The following is an 18,861-nucleotide window of genomic DNA, read 5'->3' as shown; positions in this document are numbered from 1 at the left end:
AGATTGGTTTTTCCAGCAGGACAATGCTCCATGCCACACAGCTAGGTCAATCAATCAGGGTCTTGATCTGGTGGTCCTTCATCCACACCGGATGAAAGACCACCAGACCACCCTGTCATGGCCAACCCAATCTCCAGACCTGAACCCCTTTGAAAACCTTTGGAATGTGATCAAGAGGAAGATGGATGGTCACAAGCCATCAAACAAAGCTTAGCTGCTTGAATTTCTGCGCCAGGAGTGGCATAAAGTCACCCAACAGCAATGTGAAAGACTGGTGGAGAGCATGCCAAGACACATGAAAGCTGTGATTGAAAATCAGGGTTATTCCACCAAATATTGATTTCTGAACTCTTCCTTAGTTAAAACATTAGTATTGTGTTGTTTAAAAATGAATAGAAACTTGTTTTCTTTGCATTATTTGAGGTCTGAAAACACTGCATCTTTTTTGTTATTTTGACCATTTGTCATTTTCCGCAAATAAATGCTCTAAAGGACAATATTTTTATTTGGAATTTGGGAGAAATGTTGTCAGTAGTTTATAGATTAAAACAAATGTTAATTTTACTCAAACACATACCTATAAAAAGTAAAATCAGAGAAACTGATCATTTTGCAGTGGTCTCTTAATTTTTTCCAGAGCTGTAACTGTGTTTCAGGTGCATTATTATTTCTTTATATCTCTACCAAAAGTTACTAAAACTATTGGTCAGAGAAAAAAAAAAAAATCGCTCACCATTCCAACCATCCTTGCTCCACAGTTCTCTCTCCGTACGCTCATTGTCAAAAAGCCATACTACAGTCAAACAGAGGATCATGTGATTGACCAACTATCTATATTTAATGATCTGGCCTATTCCCACCATAAGAATATCTCATGTACAGCAGGGGTGTACTGGACCTTGAACATGTGTGACGACATATGTATGGCATAGGCCTTCCATTTAAATCAGCACAGTCCAAGCTACCTTCATATTTAATTCATTGGATCCCATAGTATTGAAAAAACCTTATAGTTGTGATCGGAGAAGGCCATATCTGGCTGTGCACCCACAGCTGACCAGACTCAGTATCCCATAATCTCAAGAGAGCAGATTCTTTGAGAACACTGAGTAATTACTCTTCTTCTCTGTTGTTTCCCTCATAAACAGGATGTAGGAAGTAAAGAGTGCAGCGCACTCCACACTCACTACAGCAACTGTAAACATTAGAGCGCTTCAGTTTATTGGGATAATGAGGAAGCTGGTTCCCCTTTTATAAAGATTTGCTTGTGCTAAGCTAAGGATCAGGTTAATTTCAAATGTTTATAATTACTTTCAGCTTTTAAACTTTTTTTGGTCCCAATTACCAAGTGGATGCTGTAGCTAACCTTTCCTAATGCAGGCCAATGATACTGCTACCTAATTGTGTGTATAGAGATAAAGATCCTTTTGTGCCAAAAGGAAGGAAGGAAGGAAAAAAGTGGAGAGAGGAAAGGATCTGAATCTGGGATAAATAAAAAACCAATAAGAGAGGGAACAGGAAGTGATAAGGCCGTTGCTTTCAAGGTTTTGCTTTTTTTTTTTTTTTTTTCCAGCTTTTGGGAGGGGGGAAACTAATTTGGAGGAAAACTTTCTTTCCTAGCTGTATCAAATGAGGGGATAAGTTTATTAGTGTGTGGGACTTTGAAATGGAAAAGGTCCAAGTCTGTTTCATGTTGTACAGTGACAGAAATTTGATCCACAACTAGGTTGCCCTACTTCTCTGACTGTGGTACACATTAAAATAAACATACCTGTAGTTGGGAAAGATATTAATACTTCCCAACAAAGTCAAGTCTTTCCCAGCCTCAAAGAAGTGAAGTGTCAGAGCAGATTACGGGTCTTCAGATGTCTCAGAATAGCACTAATAAATAGCTCCTCACCGTAAGCACTGTATAAACTTTTGTCATAGACACAATTGTGTTTACCATTATATACCATGTTTAAAGAATGTGAAAGGACGGTATAGGGTGTGACTTCTGACCCCTAATAAGCTGGGGGACATTCAACCGAGTCAGACGGAGGACTGACAGATGTTTACAGTAAGGCCTCTTTACCCTGCAGTAGTCGTCGATGAAACGCAGCCGCTTCATGGCCACATCTCGCACATGACTCCTCCGGAACAGGATCTTGCCTGGAGGGAAGGAAAAGGAAAAAAATAAAATGAAGAAGAGGGAGAAGGTGAAGAAAAACAGAGAAAAGGTGTGATGATAGATACTAAGGAAAAGCAAAAAAAAAGCCAGGGAAGAGGGGAGTAATTATTTGACACATGCATACAGCCTTCCCAAAAAATACAACAAATTTAAGCTGATTTCACATTGTAGACTGTTGCATGTTATTCCCTAGCCTGCCAGGAGATGCCAGTAATGTATGGTTGTGGTCCTTCCTGGCCCAACCAATCTCGGTCTCACACTCAAGGCCCCAGCTGCCGCCCCCCCCACCGGATTCCACGACCTCTGTCTGTGACATGGCTTTCTAAATAACAAATAAGATTTATGCACACATGGGTCATGCATTTTAAGTCCTTTTCTCATCCCACTCAGGGGACACATTAAAGTCCAACCCAACCCCAACCCCCTATATAAACTGTACACACTACACTGACAATACATAGAAAAACATTTAAAATATATTAGTGTTTTCAGCACTCCCTAAAAAGTAGAAGTGATATTTTTTGAAAGTTATATAATCTCTTTTAAATGAACATGTAGAATGAAGATGGGACAATACAGAAGCATTTGACTTGATGGTGACTGAGTGTTGTAGTTTTCAGCAGACACCTGTCAAAAAGAACCCATGGGAAGTTTTTACCAGACTAGCGCCAGGCATTGTTTGAAATGCTTTGATATCATTGCCAATTTGGTATCTGGTTTTCTGTATCAATACAAAAACAATACCCGTTTCCACAACTTGCTTTTGGGAATATAAACATATTTTTGTAAAAAACATTTTTCACATTTAGCAAAAGGGGCCAACGTTCTCAAATGTTAAATGTTCTCTCAATACATGTACTGGCTCTAAGACTAAAGTAGAGAAGATAATGAAATGGACTAGTCTTCAATGCCAGCTTTTGTATTTGACAGTTTCAATACAAACCCATTACAGGTGTTATAAGCTGTAAATCCAGCAGTATTTAGATTTCAACATCAATTTAGTAGAGATTAAATTTCAAAGTTATGCATTCAGTCACTTTTAATTCAAAATTTTTACAGTGTTCTTTTGCTTCTATATCCTATACTAAATTAGCTAAATTAAGTTGAATTTAGTTGATTTCTAATGTCTGTATGGCAAGTCTTTTTGTTAATCGCCCACTTTTATCTGAACTCCATATGTGTTATACTGCAAAGGCAGAGGAGTTTATCCTGAAAAAAGTGTCCTCAAACAAACACAGACAGTCAATAGTGTTTGCATCTGACTCCACAAGCTTCGTAGAAAAGAAGTAGGTGGATTTTTGGTTGGATTCCAAATTGGTTTTGTTTGTATGTGTGCGTCAGCAAGAGACAGAAAGACTCAGAGGAGGAGGAGAGTTTGAGGGTAGAGAGCATTTACAGTAGATGCTGGGGCCAAGTGTTGGCCACAGGGCTTACATAGTGTTTACCAAAATAAACTGCTGTCGACAGACACACTCCCTGAGCTCAAATGAATCTACAGAAACCGGCTTGACAAACATACAGGTGTGTACAAAGACACACATATATACACAAGACATCTGTGTGATTAGCAGAATCACTGTCAGCCCTTCTGACCCAGACACTGAACTGCCACAAACACAATCATCAATCACTGCCACACTGTACTGTAGGTTGCCTTGAACCTGAATGTCAGGCGTCGACTTACAGCAGGAGAGACGAGCACAAGTGTGTCATCACTCAATACTAGAACACACACATGCGTGCGCACACAAACACACACGCAACCACACACACACACACACACACACACAAACACAAATATATCCGTGTAATAAAATGATCAAATACATACATAACCAAAAGCTCAATTCAGAAATATTCCAAACAGAAACAAAAAGACATACAGCCATGCAAACAGCGGAGAATTGAAAGTCTCATATAACACCTTGTCAGCAGTAGCACGTTAACACACACAGCTACATATATACACACAGTCACACACATTCACGACAGGCAGGCATCAGTAACCAGCTCATATTGACGCCCTGCGAGTGCCAGCCATACATTATTAATATGGGAGCCTGTTCAGATAACTGGAGCTCAGGAGTAGGCTATTACCTGGGAGAAATGGGATGATCCTCTTCTTTGGATCTTTCTGCCCTCCCTCAATTGGGAACTTGTCAAGTATCTGCATCTGTGGAAGGAAGAGGGGTAAAAACTGTTTAAGTTTTGTAGCTTTAAGTTTCAGTTTCATCATTTTGGGAAATACGCTTATTTGCCTTCTTTCCAACAGTGAGATAAGTCAGTAGTCAATATCAGAGTCAATATCATCCCATTTTTCAAATGCTAAGTATAGAGCTAGAGCCAGGATGCAACAGTTTAGCGTAAAGAAAGCTAGCCAACCTTCCTAAACTTCAAAAAAAGTAGCAGGAGTGCTGGGCAGACATAAATTATTGTTTGTCAAGAAATAGTTAAAGCAAGTTTAGGTTTGTGTATTCCAGTTCCAGTATTTATGCTAAGCTAAGATAATTAGCTAAACCAGCTAGTCTAGCTTGCACAGACTTAAGAGCAGTATTGATTTTCTCATCTAATTCTAATCAAGAAAGAGAATTTGCATTTTTTCCGTAACACATGCAGAAATAAAAAGCAAAACATTGTGGTTTAATCAAACAGGAAGCCTCCAGTTTGGAGATATTTAATGACCATCAACAGCTAGCTTAGCTGCGATGACAGCACACAGCATTCCAGAACTCACGTCCACAGTGAAGCCTCATGGTTCATTCACCTTCCAACTCTGAACAAAGCTCAGGTAATTCCTTAATGTTAGCTTAAAAGTGGCTAGTTAGCCAGCTAAGAACACAAAAAATGTAAATAAAACAACTTTGGAGTTAGCCGGAGGTGCATTTATTTTTTTTTTTAGTAGGGGCTTAGTGCTCTCCATCGACACCAAGCTAACATGGCCTACTGTGCTGATGGTAACTCTCCTATCTAACACCTAACTGTTGTAACTGAAAAATCAAATTACTTATAACATGTTAATAATGAGGTACTGCCCAACATTGCTTTGGACAGAACCAGGTTAGCGACCCAAGAATACCTCCCATGGATAAATACGAAATTCTTTAATTTTTATTTTCAGTACAATACATCAAGCATCCTCTTTTCCCTTTAAAGTGGATGTGCAGCATTTTGGGGGTGACACCCCTCATAAGCACTTAATCCCAAACCCACATGAGTGCATCACACATATTTTTAAAATCAAATCCTGTCAACACGTCTTTGGTCCCAAGAGCAGCAGAGCAGCGGTGACTCGGTGAGCTGAGGGGTTCACAGGAGTTAAACGAGCTCCTATTTATTCATAAAGCACAGCAACACGAACATGGTGAGAGGAGAAGTGCTGACACTGGAGTTAGGGGTGCAGGCAGAGAGAAAAAGAATGAGGGAGGATGGAGAGAGAGAAACACAGAGAAGGTAGAGATAAAGTAGGGAAAATGAAAGAGAAGGAGCACAGACAGAAAGAGAGAGCAGAGGGCAGGGGGTGTAGATGAGTTTGTCAGTCCTATTATGTTTACCCAGTTTCACCCTTCAAATAAATCAGTCAAGAGAGAGACTAGAGAGAAAGTAAAAGCAAAGAAGAGGAGAGTTTCAGAGGCCTAGCAGATGTACTAAAGGAAATTAGAGGAAAGAAGACAGAAGAGAAGAGTGATCAGTTGTGTCTGTATCTGATGGCAAAGGGCTGAAAGAGACCCTGGGAAAAAACACACACACACACACTTTCAAATCCCCAATGAATCCTCCTGACACATTCGTCCCCAGATCCAGTTCTTTCTGTCCCTCTGACAATCCGCATCCACCTTTTCATTGAAGTCCTGTCTTTTTTACCTCGTTCCACTTGGCTGGACTGTTAGAGGACACCAGGAGAGCAAGAGTCAATGCTATACAGGTCTTTTTCTAGATTCATTGTCTGTCTCCCAGACCCCCCAGTCCCAGACCTCCTAGAAAGATTTTTTCAATCTTCCAGGTTTCTGCATCAGTGCCATAACTTCTACTGCTGCGACAGCACAAAACTTGAAGCAGACCCAGCTGTTTTGGCCCCCCTCTTAATGCTGCCTGGCACAAAAAAATCCTGCTAAATTTACAACCCCTCTGAGAGACACACAGAGATGGACAGATGATGGACAAGCATCCTCATATTTAGCAGAGAAGCAGATGTTGAATTTGCATCACATATTTAAATTATGACTGCACACTTTTTTCCACTCTCTTAACAAAAGTGAATGACAATGTAAAACATGAGGTGACGAAAAAGTTAAAGCTAAAGAGCTTGTGGTTGGGTAAGCATATACTATATGTGTGTGCATGTTCATGTATGTGCAGATGCAAGATCTGGAAAGGATAGACGCCCCCCCCCAAAAAAAAAACAAAAAAAAAATTTAAACTACCGGTCCGAACAGGCCCACTTGGATGAAGGTCAGCTCATTATTTAAAATGGTCTCCAGTTGATTCAAGCTCGCCCTAAAATACACGCTTTCCTGTCGCTGCTGACAGATTGCTGGCAGGAGGAAGTGTGCTCGCATCCCGCCAGGAATCGTGGGATCAAGGATGGAGAAAATGGTGAGAACAGGTGGGACGGAATCAGTTGACAGAACCTGTGACACAATTGCACTTTTATATGCATGCATACCCACTGCACACTGTATAGTGAAAACTCAGCACTTGGTTCTCACTCCCCTCACTTGTAATATGGTAAACACACAGTCATTAGTCCATGTGGTAATACTCCACCACCAGGATGTTGAAAGAGAAAGAAATTTAAAAAAAAAAAAAAAAAAACAGTCACGCCAAACCATTGCTCCACTTCCCAGACTTCACTTCACTGTCTCCTTGGTAACCAGTACAGAGAGAGTGTGAAGAAGAGTTGTGAAGGGATGTGATTGGATGATGCTGCGCAGCACTGGACCACTGGTGTAAATGTTGGGAGTCAGGTAATAAAAAAAATAAAAAAGCAAGAAGATGAGGTTCTTTTATCTCTTGTCAGAGTGAGGACAGATTACTATGACGTAATGTTTACTCTACTGTCCAATTTCTCTGCAAAGCTCATACACGTTACACCATCAGGGAGATCAGGAATTTGGTTTTGCCTTTGCTTTTAACACTTAATTCAAATGCTGGACTACATTGTTCCATCTTAGAATTAGCTTAAAACATAAAAAGGAAATGTAGGGAAACGTAATATAGCAAGGGGTCAAATAATAGTTAACAAAAGGAAGACAAATCACTCTCTTCGTGTGCATAACTGTTATCAAAATGTGACACACAATTTCTGAGATCCCCTCAGTAAATTTGTAGTTCTGAGATTATTTGTACATTAATCTAGTCACAAACAAGGGTATTTTAGAACATACTTCAGAAATTTGAACCCAATCTGAAATATACCTTTGGAAAACCTACTCAGGGGGACCCAATCCAAAAGAGACCAAAGGACATTCTAATCAGGTCTGAAAAGACCCAAAAATAATTAAACCTGATACAAAATGCAGTTCACCCAAACAGATCTAAAAAGAGATAAAACACCCACACTGCCGGCATCATGATGCACCAACAGTTCATTCAGAACCACCTACGTCAAGGAAGTGACAATTTTTAGCAAATGGTTACACAGTTATATTTGACAGAAAAAGTTCTCAAACAATCCAAGCAGGAACTGGGATTCTGTTGAGAGAGCTAATCCGCCATTAATAAACATATATGAACATAAATCTTAGTTAAATCAACAATACCAAAAATATAGCACATAGGGAGGAGGCTGGCTGGTTGAGGGGATTGTGGAAGCATAAGGTGTTGGCATGAGCATAATCAGCAGAGTAACAGTAAGTTTTGGGTTATAATGTCCACTCTGTAACCCTGCATGACTATGATTGGATGTTACTTGCCACACAGCTGTGGATGAGCCAATGATTGTGAAGCATAACAGCTGATGCCAGCCAGCCTTTACAAGTGAGTACTTCAGTGTTCTGCCTGAACTGATGTTCTGCTTCACTTACCGTGCAGCCAACATCAAAAAGAGCACCAATATGTTTATCTTTTACTGCACTTAAAAGTTGACACTTTCCATCTTTGTCCTATGATGATGATTTTGACACACCACATGATCAGAGCTGATAGAGACAACACATATCCATTTGGGCAGGAGACATACTGACAAACAGACCCAAGACCCAAGGGAATAAGACGAGGCTCTACTCCATTAGACTGAATGTGATTTGGTCCTGATCCTAATCAGGTCCCAAGTCAGCTCTTGGATTGTAGGAACTTGTAGGTCCTCTGAAGGCCTCTTGTCTGCAAGTAATAATTATTTTCAATAACGGCCGATCTGTTGATTAATTTTCAGATTCACCAATTAATTGTTCAGTTTGATAACAGTCAGAAAACAGTCAGAAAAGAACCCAAGGAGTAACCTTCAAATTGCTTTTGTCCAACCAACAGTTCAAAAACCAACAATATTAAATTTACAATTATATGAGATAGAGAGAAGCAACAGGTCTTGAAGATCTGCAATTGATCAACTAATTGTTTCAGCACCTCTCTTGGGTTAAATTTGAACCTATTCTTAGCAAATGAAGCCAGATACTATTATTGTTTCCAAAACATACCTTTGTACAAGAGAATTTAAACTAATTAACACCACATCCACATAAATAAAAATTGTCTTTCCAAACTACAGTATACATTGCAATATAATCCACAGAGATCATTTTAGCTTAGTTTCAGTTACGGTAATTTGAAAAAGGTAGATACATATTACAACTGACAACAAGGCCAGCGTTGAACTGTGCTCAGAATGAGTGTAACTGCAGCTCTTTCTTCATAACATGCACATGTGCTAAGAAAAGAGCCTCCATATAAGGAGCTTTGAGAGTCAGTTGGCATAAACTTGGGGTATGCCATATTGTTATTCTGCAGTGAATTGATACCTAACTTCCTGTTAGTGGTTATGTGACTGCGAGGGTCTACCCCAGGCTTCACAGTAGCGCACATAGTAATATAGAAATAAACACACATGCATTGAACCTCTGGAACAACTCATGACCAGCATGACAACACAGACATGTGATCTTGGAGCCACTTCCACCGCAACGTGGTGATAGTGAGCGAGGCCACAGACTCAGCATGGTTGTTCTCAATAGTCTGAAGGCAAGACATGATAAGGTCATTGCTCTTGCTTTTCCTCTTCTGTTTGCAAGTACACATAAAGTTAATGATAAAGCCAACACACATCTTCTTTCCATGATGTAATTGTTTCCTCTAAATTACTACCAGGAGCCATCAAATTCCTCCTTCTCTCTCTAAGCCTCCTTTTCTTTTTGGGGAACAACAGCTCAATAGGATAAATTATTTACAATCTTTGACACGGATAAGTAAATTAGAGAGATTGAGTCCATCTATAGATCAAACTTTTCTTTCCCTATCAGCTCAAATCCTAAAGACAACAGAAAACTAAAGGTGCACGTGAATCAAGTCCGAATATGCATTAGCGGCCAGCAGTATTCAGTTTCAGAGAGACAGATGTCTGAGATGAGCTTGAGGGAGGGAGGCATTCCTTTCCAGCTACAATCACTCACAGTTGTGCCTCTAAATATATACTGGCACCCTGGCACCAGCTCTGGACAAGTCACTGCCCATGGTTGGCACATTATATATGGATGGAACATGATATACTGGTATCCCGCATGGTTTTATGCATTGAATGCATGTGTGGGAGTGGACTATGCATTGGATTTGTCTAAAAATTTGAGTTCTGTTCCTGGAGATGTCAACACTGTGAGGTGTTATGCCCCATGTGGCAAGCCAGGCTCCCATTTGTTTCAATTAAAAAACAGGTGTTGGGATATGGTAACTTTTGCCTCTCTACAGTCGCTCATTCGTCACTCCCCAGTTTCAGGCCGCAGAGCCTGCTGTGGCCTCTGGAATAAGGCTCTGGGGATGGCCTTTGACTGGGAAAGACCCTTAATGTAATGGGATCCCATTTTTTTGAGGGGCTGAACCAGAATTCCATCTTATTTTAAAACATGGTGGCATCTGTAGCCAAATGAGTGATATGCATCAGATGGTTTCATATGAATATAAATATATTCTTTCATTGTTGTTTTGGAGGAAGATGCGCTCATTAGGTTAGATCTTAGGGCTGAAACTAAACATTTTTCCATTGCTGATTAGTCTGTTGATTATTTGCCAGATATTAGTGTAAAAGGCACAAGGTAACATCTTCAAATGTCTTGTTTTGTCTAACCAGCACCCCCAACCAAAAGAGATTCAATTTACAATTATATGAAACAGTGAAAAGCACTAATCAAGTAATTTTTTCAGCACCATTATTTTTAATTGACAATTTAAATCGTATATCTGTCTTTAGATCAAGAATGAAAAATGGCTTTTAGAGAAGCTGAATAATTCAATTTTATCCAAGTACTCAGTAAAACAAATTAAAGACTCATTATCCAGTTTGCCAAATATGTCAACTGTGTTAACATTGTCCCGGAGCAAAACCTCGCCTGCTTGAGGAGAACCTTGGCAGGAAAATGCAGAGTTTTCAAAACACTGGAACAATCCATACATCTCTCTGTCTCCATCTCCCAAGTTTAGCGGAGGTAGTGGGGTTGAAGTTCAGACAACTGGATGCTTTACACAGTCTCTAAAAATACATTAATCAAGTAGAAAAAAACAGCATACGCTGTGAGAAAACCTTGAAAACAGAATAGGTCAAGTGGGCAAACAACAGCAGAAGAGAATAAGAAATGAGCAGGCATTTGTTTTTTTAAGCTCACATACTGTAATTTACAGGCAATAGGCCAGAAATGACTATTTATTTTTAGTTCACAATAAACAGTTTTGAAGGCATGAGAAACCAGAACAGGGCCAAACACAATTAAATTTAAACAAAAAGTAACCAATCATTTATTCTGTGAGCTTTGCCCTTCATTTATGCCTGAAGTTTAACCTCCTTTCATATTTAATAGTAGCACCGGCTAAATGTTCCAGTGGCATTTTCAGGCCATTTACCACCTCAGCTGCTCGGCTGAGTTCTGCCCGAGCAACCGAACAACAGCTTTGCTTTCCAAAGCAGCCACAACCTCAATGTGAGGCAAAGAACAGTGTCGGTTTACACACTGACTGCTTTAGTTTGGGTTAAGTAAGTAGGCCAGCCATCTTACAGTTCACTACAAGGCAAGGAGGAAGGGTTCTCACCTGTGCCAAGGTTCAGTGCTACCAAGGTAATGTAGGACCTAATTTAGCCATGCTGACGGTCTCAAGAGTTTCCATTCTGACAGCCAGGACAAACCTTGGGCAGTTTGGCCAAACCACAGTCTCTCCAAGATGGGGTGAATTGGATGGCAATGCCGGGAAATGAGAAGTAAGTTTTGGATTATAACCACCAGTGGGTTAAGGGAGAAGTATAGAAAGCATGAGTGAGAAAGACATAAAACACTGGAAACAAAGGGAGAAAAAGAAGAACGAAGCAAAGAAGAAAAATCAGAATTTAAATAAGCTGTTTTTCCTTGTCATGTCAGGTAATTAAATGACATGCAGTTAGCTATTTCTTGACTGCTGTTAGCTAACAGCTATGTTTTACAGTTTGAAAAATGTGGACTATGTCCACCCTAACCTAATTTTGAAAACGCTTTTGACATCTAAAAAAACATAGGCATCTACACTAGCATGTTCATGTCTTTTTCGTCTGTCTACACTAAAACAGCAAACTAACAACAAATGCCTAAACAATAAGAAAACAAATACATTTCTTAATTTGTCCTACTTTGGCTGGCAGTTTTGCTAACCAGCTAGCTAGCCATATTAACTGGCATTTGCTCACAATAAATGCCAGTACCCTAGAGTAATTCTGAAATTACTGTATTTAAGTATTAAGTATTGCTTAAATGCAATACCGCTACTGGAGGCTTAGCATAAGAAGTGTACTGTAGATTATGACTGACAGTTTATCTAACCCATAAAAGAGCATGTACTACAGAGAATTCCCACTACTAGAACATTTGTCCATTAAATAGAAAGACCAAATTAGAAATGCAAAATAAAACTGTAACCAAAAAGCCAAGAGTACTGTCCTACTAAAACTGTGATTTTGGAAATGTATTTCTTTGCATTTCATATATTAGCTTAGTCCAGTTTTGTAGTTAGTTGCTGTTACCATTTGTTGGTTTGCAGCCACATATTTTTGTATTTCAGACCAAATTAATTCAATAGGGGTCACCCTCTAGCGGCTAACTTTCTAAGTGTAAGTAGTATTGTGGTCTGCTAAAGAGTTTAAATTGTAAGGTCTTTTATTTCCTTTCAAGCTCCTACTGTGTCTATACTATACAATGTAATCTGACTGAGTTGGAGAGGCCCCAGTGAGGGAAAATTGGATCATCATGTAAAGGAAGGACAGCCTGGGTAGGAGAAACACTAGTAATGCATCAAACATATACCCAAGCATACATGTACACATGAGCCCACACTCCTACAGACACACTAACAAATAAAATACATGCATACGAAACCACCTAACATAGAAAACCACAATGGGAACTTCTGTAGCCTGTAATTCTGTAAGCTAATGCACTTGACCTTATGAACGTCCAGGTTGTGGTAAGCTAGCCGAGGAAAACCAGCTTGGAAGAGACCAGAGGGGGAGCTGGTGACTGGGCTGAGGGTGGGAAGGTGGGAGACAGGCAAGGGTTTCTGAACAGAGACAGAGACAGATGGGGAGAGGAGAAAGAGAGATATGCGAGCAGTGGGGGGAGACAGATAGGGTGACAAATTGTAGGTAGGAGATATGAATGAAGTGTATAAGGTTATGGGGAAGATCTGATAATTCGGGTGTGTGGAGGGAGGCAAAAAGACTGATGGAGACCACAGAACGAAAAGCGATAGACACCTGGGTTTTGCTTTGAATTCTAGTGGGAACTCTCATCTCTTATCTCTGTGTGTCTCTATCTCGGATTTGTCTTTTTCTTTTTCTGTACCTGACTAGGTGACATTAAAAGCCTGTGTCCAGTGAGTCCTATCCAGCCTGCTGTTTACCGAATCACTATTTATTAACCTACAGACAGAAAGGCAAGGCAGGGCATTGGCTGGTCTGGGACCAGCCATTGCCACCGATACTGTAGATAAGCAGAGGCAGTCTATGGATTTCATTCCTGGATTCTGCACTATGAGCAATACACCTTTAGGGAAGTTTGTTTTAACCTGTTTGGAATGCCAGATGGGTGGGGTTTCAGGCATCAGGAAAACACAGCTAGTGTCAGATAGATTAACAAACATAGGGAAGTAGGCTTGATTAACTTTAAAAGGCATGGGATTTGCCTGGGCTTGCCTTTTATTGTGTTAAGTGGCAAACGCCATGCATTCAGAGAAAGGGCATAAAAGCAGCCCTTGATATAAATCATCTTTAATAGACAAATATATGAAAGCAAAATGCTTGCAAATGTATATTCCCCAAAAATGTTAAAGCTGCTATTTGTGGAATTTTTGTGGGTTAGTGTCTTTCAAATTATTATAATGCCTTAATTTTTGTTTGTATGAAAATGAAAAAATCTATATGTCTCGCATTCTCACTATTCCCAGGTCAGACCTGTGTGGGACTTAAAGGTACCCTGTGGAATTTTTGACCACTAGTCAGGCTATGGACCATTGTTTTTATGAGTGGGCCCCCCTTTTGTTTTGTATTGTGCACAGTCAAAAAGATGCACATATACAGTGTGTACACCTCAAGAATACACACAATGGGTTTGGTGAGTAACACTGAATGTTAACATAACTTTTTGTTTGTTTTCAACAAAAACTCCACAGGGTGCCTTTAAGGTCTCAATATGCTTCAAATAAAGTTCTTGTTAGGATGTTCAACAGCATCTGAAACACATTTTCCAATGATAGTATTTGACAGATGTGTATCAATGTGTCAATTTTGTAACTGTCTGAAACAAATAATCCGACAACCATGCCCACCTTTTCATGGTACTAGTAGTGGGCACCAAAAGTTACACACAAAGTGGCTTTAAAAAGTAACTATTTAAGAAAAAGACATGTTGATGCTTGCTTCTGTGTAAGTGCTATAAATGACATGTAAAACTTTATTATTATTGAACCAACAAGAAAGTAGGAATTGATTTCATCAACAGATTCCAATATGGCATCTTTTATATTCACAATGTTCTGTTGTACAGGAGTACATAGTATAAAGTATTGCTCCTTTTTCTTGGTTTGTCCTTCCAGATCTGATGATAACAAAGAACTGTGTGAATTCACTTCATACAGTTTCATATTCCTTTTAAATCAGATGTCGCTGATAACGTCTGTCCTTCAGTCACTCAACAGTGCAAGCCGCTTTGCGCTCAACAATATATGGACATACATAAAAGAAAACCCTGCCCTCTCTGAACAAGATACATAACAGGAGTATAAAATATATTCTTTGTGATTTATCAAATGTTGAACAAAGGCAGCGCAGGCTTAACTAGAAATGTAATGAAAAAGAAAAAAACCTTGAGCAGCCTCTCTGTTTAAGGCTCAGTGTGAGGCAGAGTGGCCAAAGATGTCTAAGAGCACAAAGAATTTTCATCAACTCCCCTCCCTGTCTCATTTGGTTGGAGAAGACCTTGAGGTGAACAGAAACATGAGAGCTGGCCAGCTGAGCACAGAGAAAAGATGGAGATAAAAACAAGACAGAGATAGGGAGAGAGCAATAGCAGAAGTCTGTCAGCTGCCACATACATCTCCAGATAGCAGGCAGCAGTGTAAACAGGGGAAGTAAAAAGGGGGAATGGGTAAAGGCTTTATATATGTATACTACATCTGTTCAGTATATTGTATATGATTAAATATTGTAATCACCACTGGCAAAAGTGGAGTCAGAAATTCATGTAAAAGGGGAATGATGTAGATGCATAGACATACACAACTGTATCGTAAAAAAATACATTCCTAAAAACACACTGACCTTATGGTTTTAATCAAAAAAAGACATGAAAATGGAGAATAACTGACAGACTCTTCCTCTGCTGTCATGCCCTTACATGCAGAGGCTTCCAGTCATAGGTAGCATCTCCCTAACTCAACACAAAGATCTCCCAGCTCCCCTCTTCTCCATATACTTCAGACCACCTTAACACTCTATGTAAACATAAGGGATCAGTGTAGCCAAAGTATGAGCTTCTAACTTAAAAATGATAACTGTATCATCTATTGCAATCAGTACACTATAGCTTTGACCCATTCTTTTCTTACTGTTGACTGCTTGTTATGTTGATGAACTGAAGCCAGATGTAGTCTCAGTGTAAATCCTTCTGAGTAGGAGGCTTTGAGCTTTGCGATCTAGTAAAAATACCAGTGCATACTGTATCTGCATTATTATGAATGTCCATGTCAATTGAACATTTTCTTCAGGTGGTTCAAATGAGACTGGCTGAAATTTTTATCGCCAGAAGATGCTGGAATGTTGAATTATTCTGGAACATTGAAAAGCCACTGTTCACCATTTTTGACTGCATAACATGAAACAAGCCCTGCACTCCAGTCCATTGACGAGGCTAACAGGAATACATCCATGGGAGAACATCCTTCGTTTTCTGCATTGCAATTATGAATCAGAATTTGAAAATGTCTGCTAAATGACTTGACTGTTTTTTTCTGGCCACTTGGGGGCAATGAAACAAGCTGAAAACATAACATAGGAATATTATCACAAGTTGTTATAGCAAACAGTTGCCTATTTACACATCCATAAGTCAAAGAGCAAAACTAGCATTCACTGGTAGTCATGTTTCCAGCCATTTGATGAATTTAAATCCTCTATTCACTGTCCTTTTGGCTACATATATTTTAGCTCCACCAACCCTTGAGGGAAATATCTGGCTCTTTAACTTCTAAATGTGTCACTGTGTTTACTAGCTAGTCATTAATCTGTCCGTCTGCAGTTTGGTGCTGGACAGTGAGCAAAGAGTGAGTTTAGTGAAGCTTTCTTGCTGAAAACAGCTACCAGCTACTGAAAAAGAGGTTGATGTGAGTGGACTTTCTGGGTTGGAAAACCAAAACAACGAGCTAAAAAATGCTAAAAGGTTCCGTAAAACTGAGGGGAACTGCATTACTGGGCGATCCTCTGCAGGTTCATCACTATAAGAAATCCCTTTCCCAGCATGTATGGTCATTTAAATCATTATTAAAATAAAATACTAATTAGTGCTTTAAGTATTTCTCAAGGTACCTAACTTTTACCACTAAAAAATGGTTGTGTTAAGGGTCCCATATGTCTGTTTATTAGCTAGGTGCATATTTTTGGTGCAAATCCAAAATTTTCTTAAAGGATTTATAGCACTGAATATTTCTGAACAGTTTGCTATTTCCTAAACTGCCCACCATCTGACACATCCCATGAGTCTCTTGTCTTTGGATGGAAATCCAGATCTAGATGCAGAATAAAATTTTCTTAACATTTTATACTCTTAAATGATCAAATTTAAAAAATTGAGCAGCCTTGGCAGATGTACAGTATATCCTCTCTGGATCTCACTTATAGATTAACTAGCCTCCAGTATGAATGGTTTTCAATAGTTTCGATTAGAAAATTTCAGCTTTCTCTAGAATACATTTTCTTCAAGTTTTCTCTTCTTCATGAGAGGTTTTATCATATTATATCTCCTTTTCTATTATCTTATGACAAAACCTTAAGTTTCCTCTATCAACTCTCCACATGTATTTTTCTGTCTATCTGCCTGTTTGTCTCTTCCCTCCTTCCCAGTCACTTTCCAGTCACACTGAACTGTGCTCATTCATCCTAAATTTAGCCCACTCTCCTGATCCCTTCACAATGGCTGTGGGAAACTCTGCATACTTTCCCCCCTCTGCCCCTGAGTCCAGTAAGGACCTGGCATGAGTCGTCCTGTCAAGTGCCCAATTGTAACTCACATGAACAGGTCCTGTGTTTGGCATGTAGGTGTCCTTCCTCTGCCTCTCAGCAGGGGCTAAAAAGTATTTTTCCCTCTCTTTTCTCTCTCACAAACACCCATAAATAAAATAAAACAGCTCTTTATCCTCGACCTTAAACAATGGGCTCCCTCATTCAATCGTGTTCCAGTGCATCCACACTTCAAGGACAAAGAGGCTAAGGTAGTGGCCTGGCTATTCAGCAGTTTATCCTCGAAGAAGGCATACCGATAATGCCTTGTGGTCTAGACATATGTTTCCATAAAAAAGGCAACTTAAAAGTTAGAGATTCCCAATTCAGTGACCTTCCTTTGACCACAGCTCCTATATATTTTTTTGTGCTGAATATAAGCTGCTGTTTGCGGAAAACCTGCTGCTAGCATCCGCAAAGCTACGTCCAAAAGGACCGAATATCGACCTTGAGACTGAGTCGCTGAGCGAACTAGACTAATATCATCTGCTGGTTCTTCAATGGTATACACTAAACACTGAAAAATTGATGTTGGAGAGATGTAACATTAAAATCTTCCCAAACTAAATATTCAGTTGCTGTTAGGAGACTCATATGAGGGCGGACTTCGAAAGAGAAAAGAGAGGGTTTGTGTTTGCACGTGCAGACAGAATACAAACCAAGGCCCTTGTAAAAAGCGTGAGTCAGAGCGTGTCCTTCTTTCGGATGGTGTCAGGGCCCAAAGATACCCAGGGTGCAATCACCCAAATCTCAGAGGTTCCTGAAACATGCTAATGAAGGCCTCTTTGAAGTAAGTGACCTTGAATAAACCCAGAATGGCTTTCATTTCTTCCATATGCATCATCAATGTCGTCAGCATCAACAGCCTGAATCTTAATCATCAACGCCACTAGTATTGCTGTCATTCTCATTACAATCATCGCTTTCGTATCTTTCATCACTGTCCTCCTCTGCGTCATTTTCACCACCACCATCATCATCATCCCCTACCTCCTCACTGCTCCTTTCCTCCAAGGCCCTCAGACTGACCTGCTCCTCTGTCTGTCCTGGTTTCCTCCCTTCTGATGAGTAACTCATGCAGCCTACTTCTGAGAGGACACACTGCTTGACTCACTAGTCGGGTCTGGCTGAGAGAAAACCACATCAGTGAACAGCAGCGAGGAAGAGCAAGTCACATCCTGACGTGGACGATTAGCTGTTTTTTAGTGGACAAACACAAAAGAATAGGTGAGGGGAGTGAGCAGAAAATATGTAAGGGTGTGGAGATGGGTAATAGCAAATACAATCAGTGTAATTCAATGACATACAGTATATATGTGTTGATGTTGCAAGTCTGTGCATGTACAAGCCTCTGTCTGTCTTGATTTGCTTTTGTCTTCTTTGTTTCTTGCCTGTAACTGGGGTATGTTGATTGCTCAGTTAAAACTGTTTAAAAAAAAAAAATCTAACTCTGTTCCAGCACACAGCTTTATCCCTCCAAACAACCATCAAATAAAGAACTAATAGAAGGACGGTGGCAAAGGTTTACAGAGAGAAGGGTGCTACTTTCTCCCAAAAGAAGTGGACAGTGTGAGATCCAACCCACTCTTAACACAATAAAAGTGCAGAGACAAAATGGCTCCCTGCAGGGCAATTCTGGCAACATTTTGCATTAATATATTCATTGTATTAGCCATAAATTCCTTCTTTTTTTCACAGAGGGCCATTAAATAGCACTTATATGGTTCCTATTATTTGTACCTTAACACATTCTCTATACAACTGG

General features: G+C 39.8%; 1 protein-coding gene across 2 annotated transcripts in view; it reads right to left on the bottom strand.

The window, feature by feature from the left end:
- The window catches only part of sh3pxd2aa (SH3 and PX domains 2Aa), a 100,165-nt gene that overhangs the window by 66,223 nt on the left and 15,081 nt on the right, over positions 1-18,861 (bottom strand). For both annotated transcript variants that reach the window (XM_040147486.1, XM_040147487.1), the window contains exons 3-4: positions 4,268-4,343; positions 2,075-2,151 (exon numbers count right to left, since the gene is read on the bottom strand). In XM_040147486.1, the coding sequence (XP_040003420.1) occupies positions 2,075-2,151; positions 4,268-4,343 (153 nt within the window). The remainder of the gene's footprint in view (positions 1-2,074; positions 2,152-4,267; positions 4,344-18,861) is intronic.

This window comes from Xiphias gladius, chromosome 15 (assembly GCF_016859285.1).
Source record: "Xiphias gladius isolate SHS-SW01 ecotype Sanya breed wild chromosome 15, ASM1685928v1, whole genome shotgun sequence".
In the NCBI taxonomy this organism is placed as follows: Eukaryota; Metazoa; Chordata; class Actinopteri; order Istiophoriformes; family Xiphiidae; genus Xiphias; species Xiphias gladius.
This window is presented reverse-complemented; position numbering and strand designations above follow the sequence as displayed.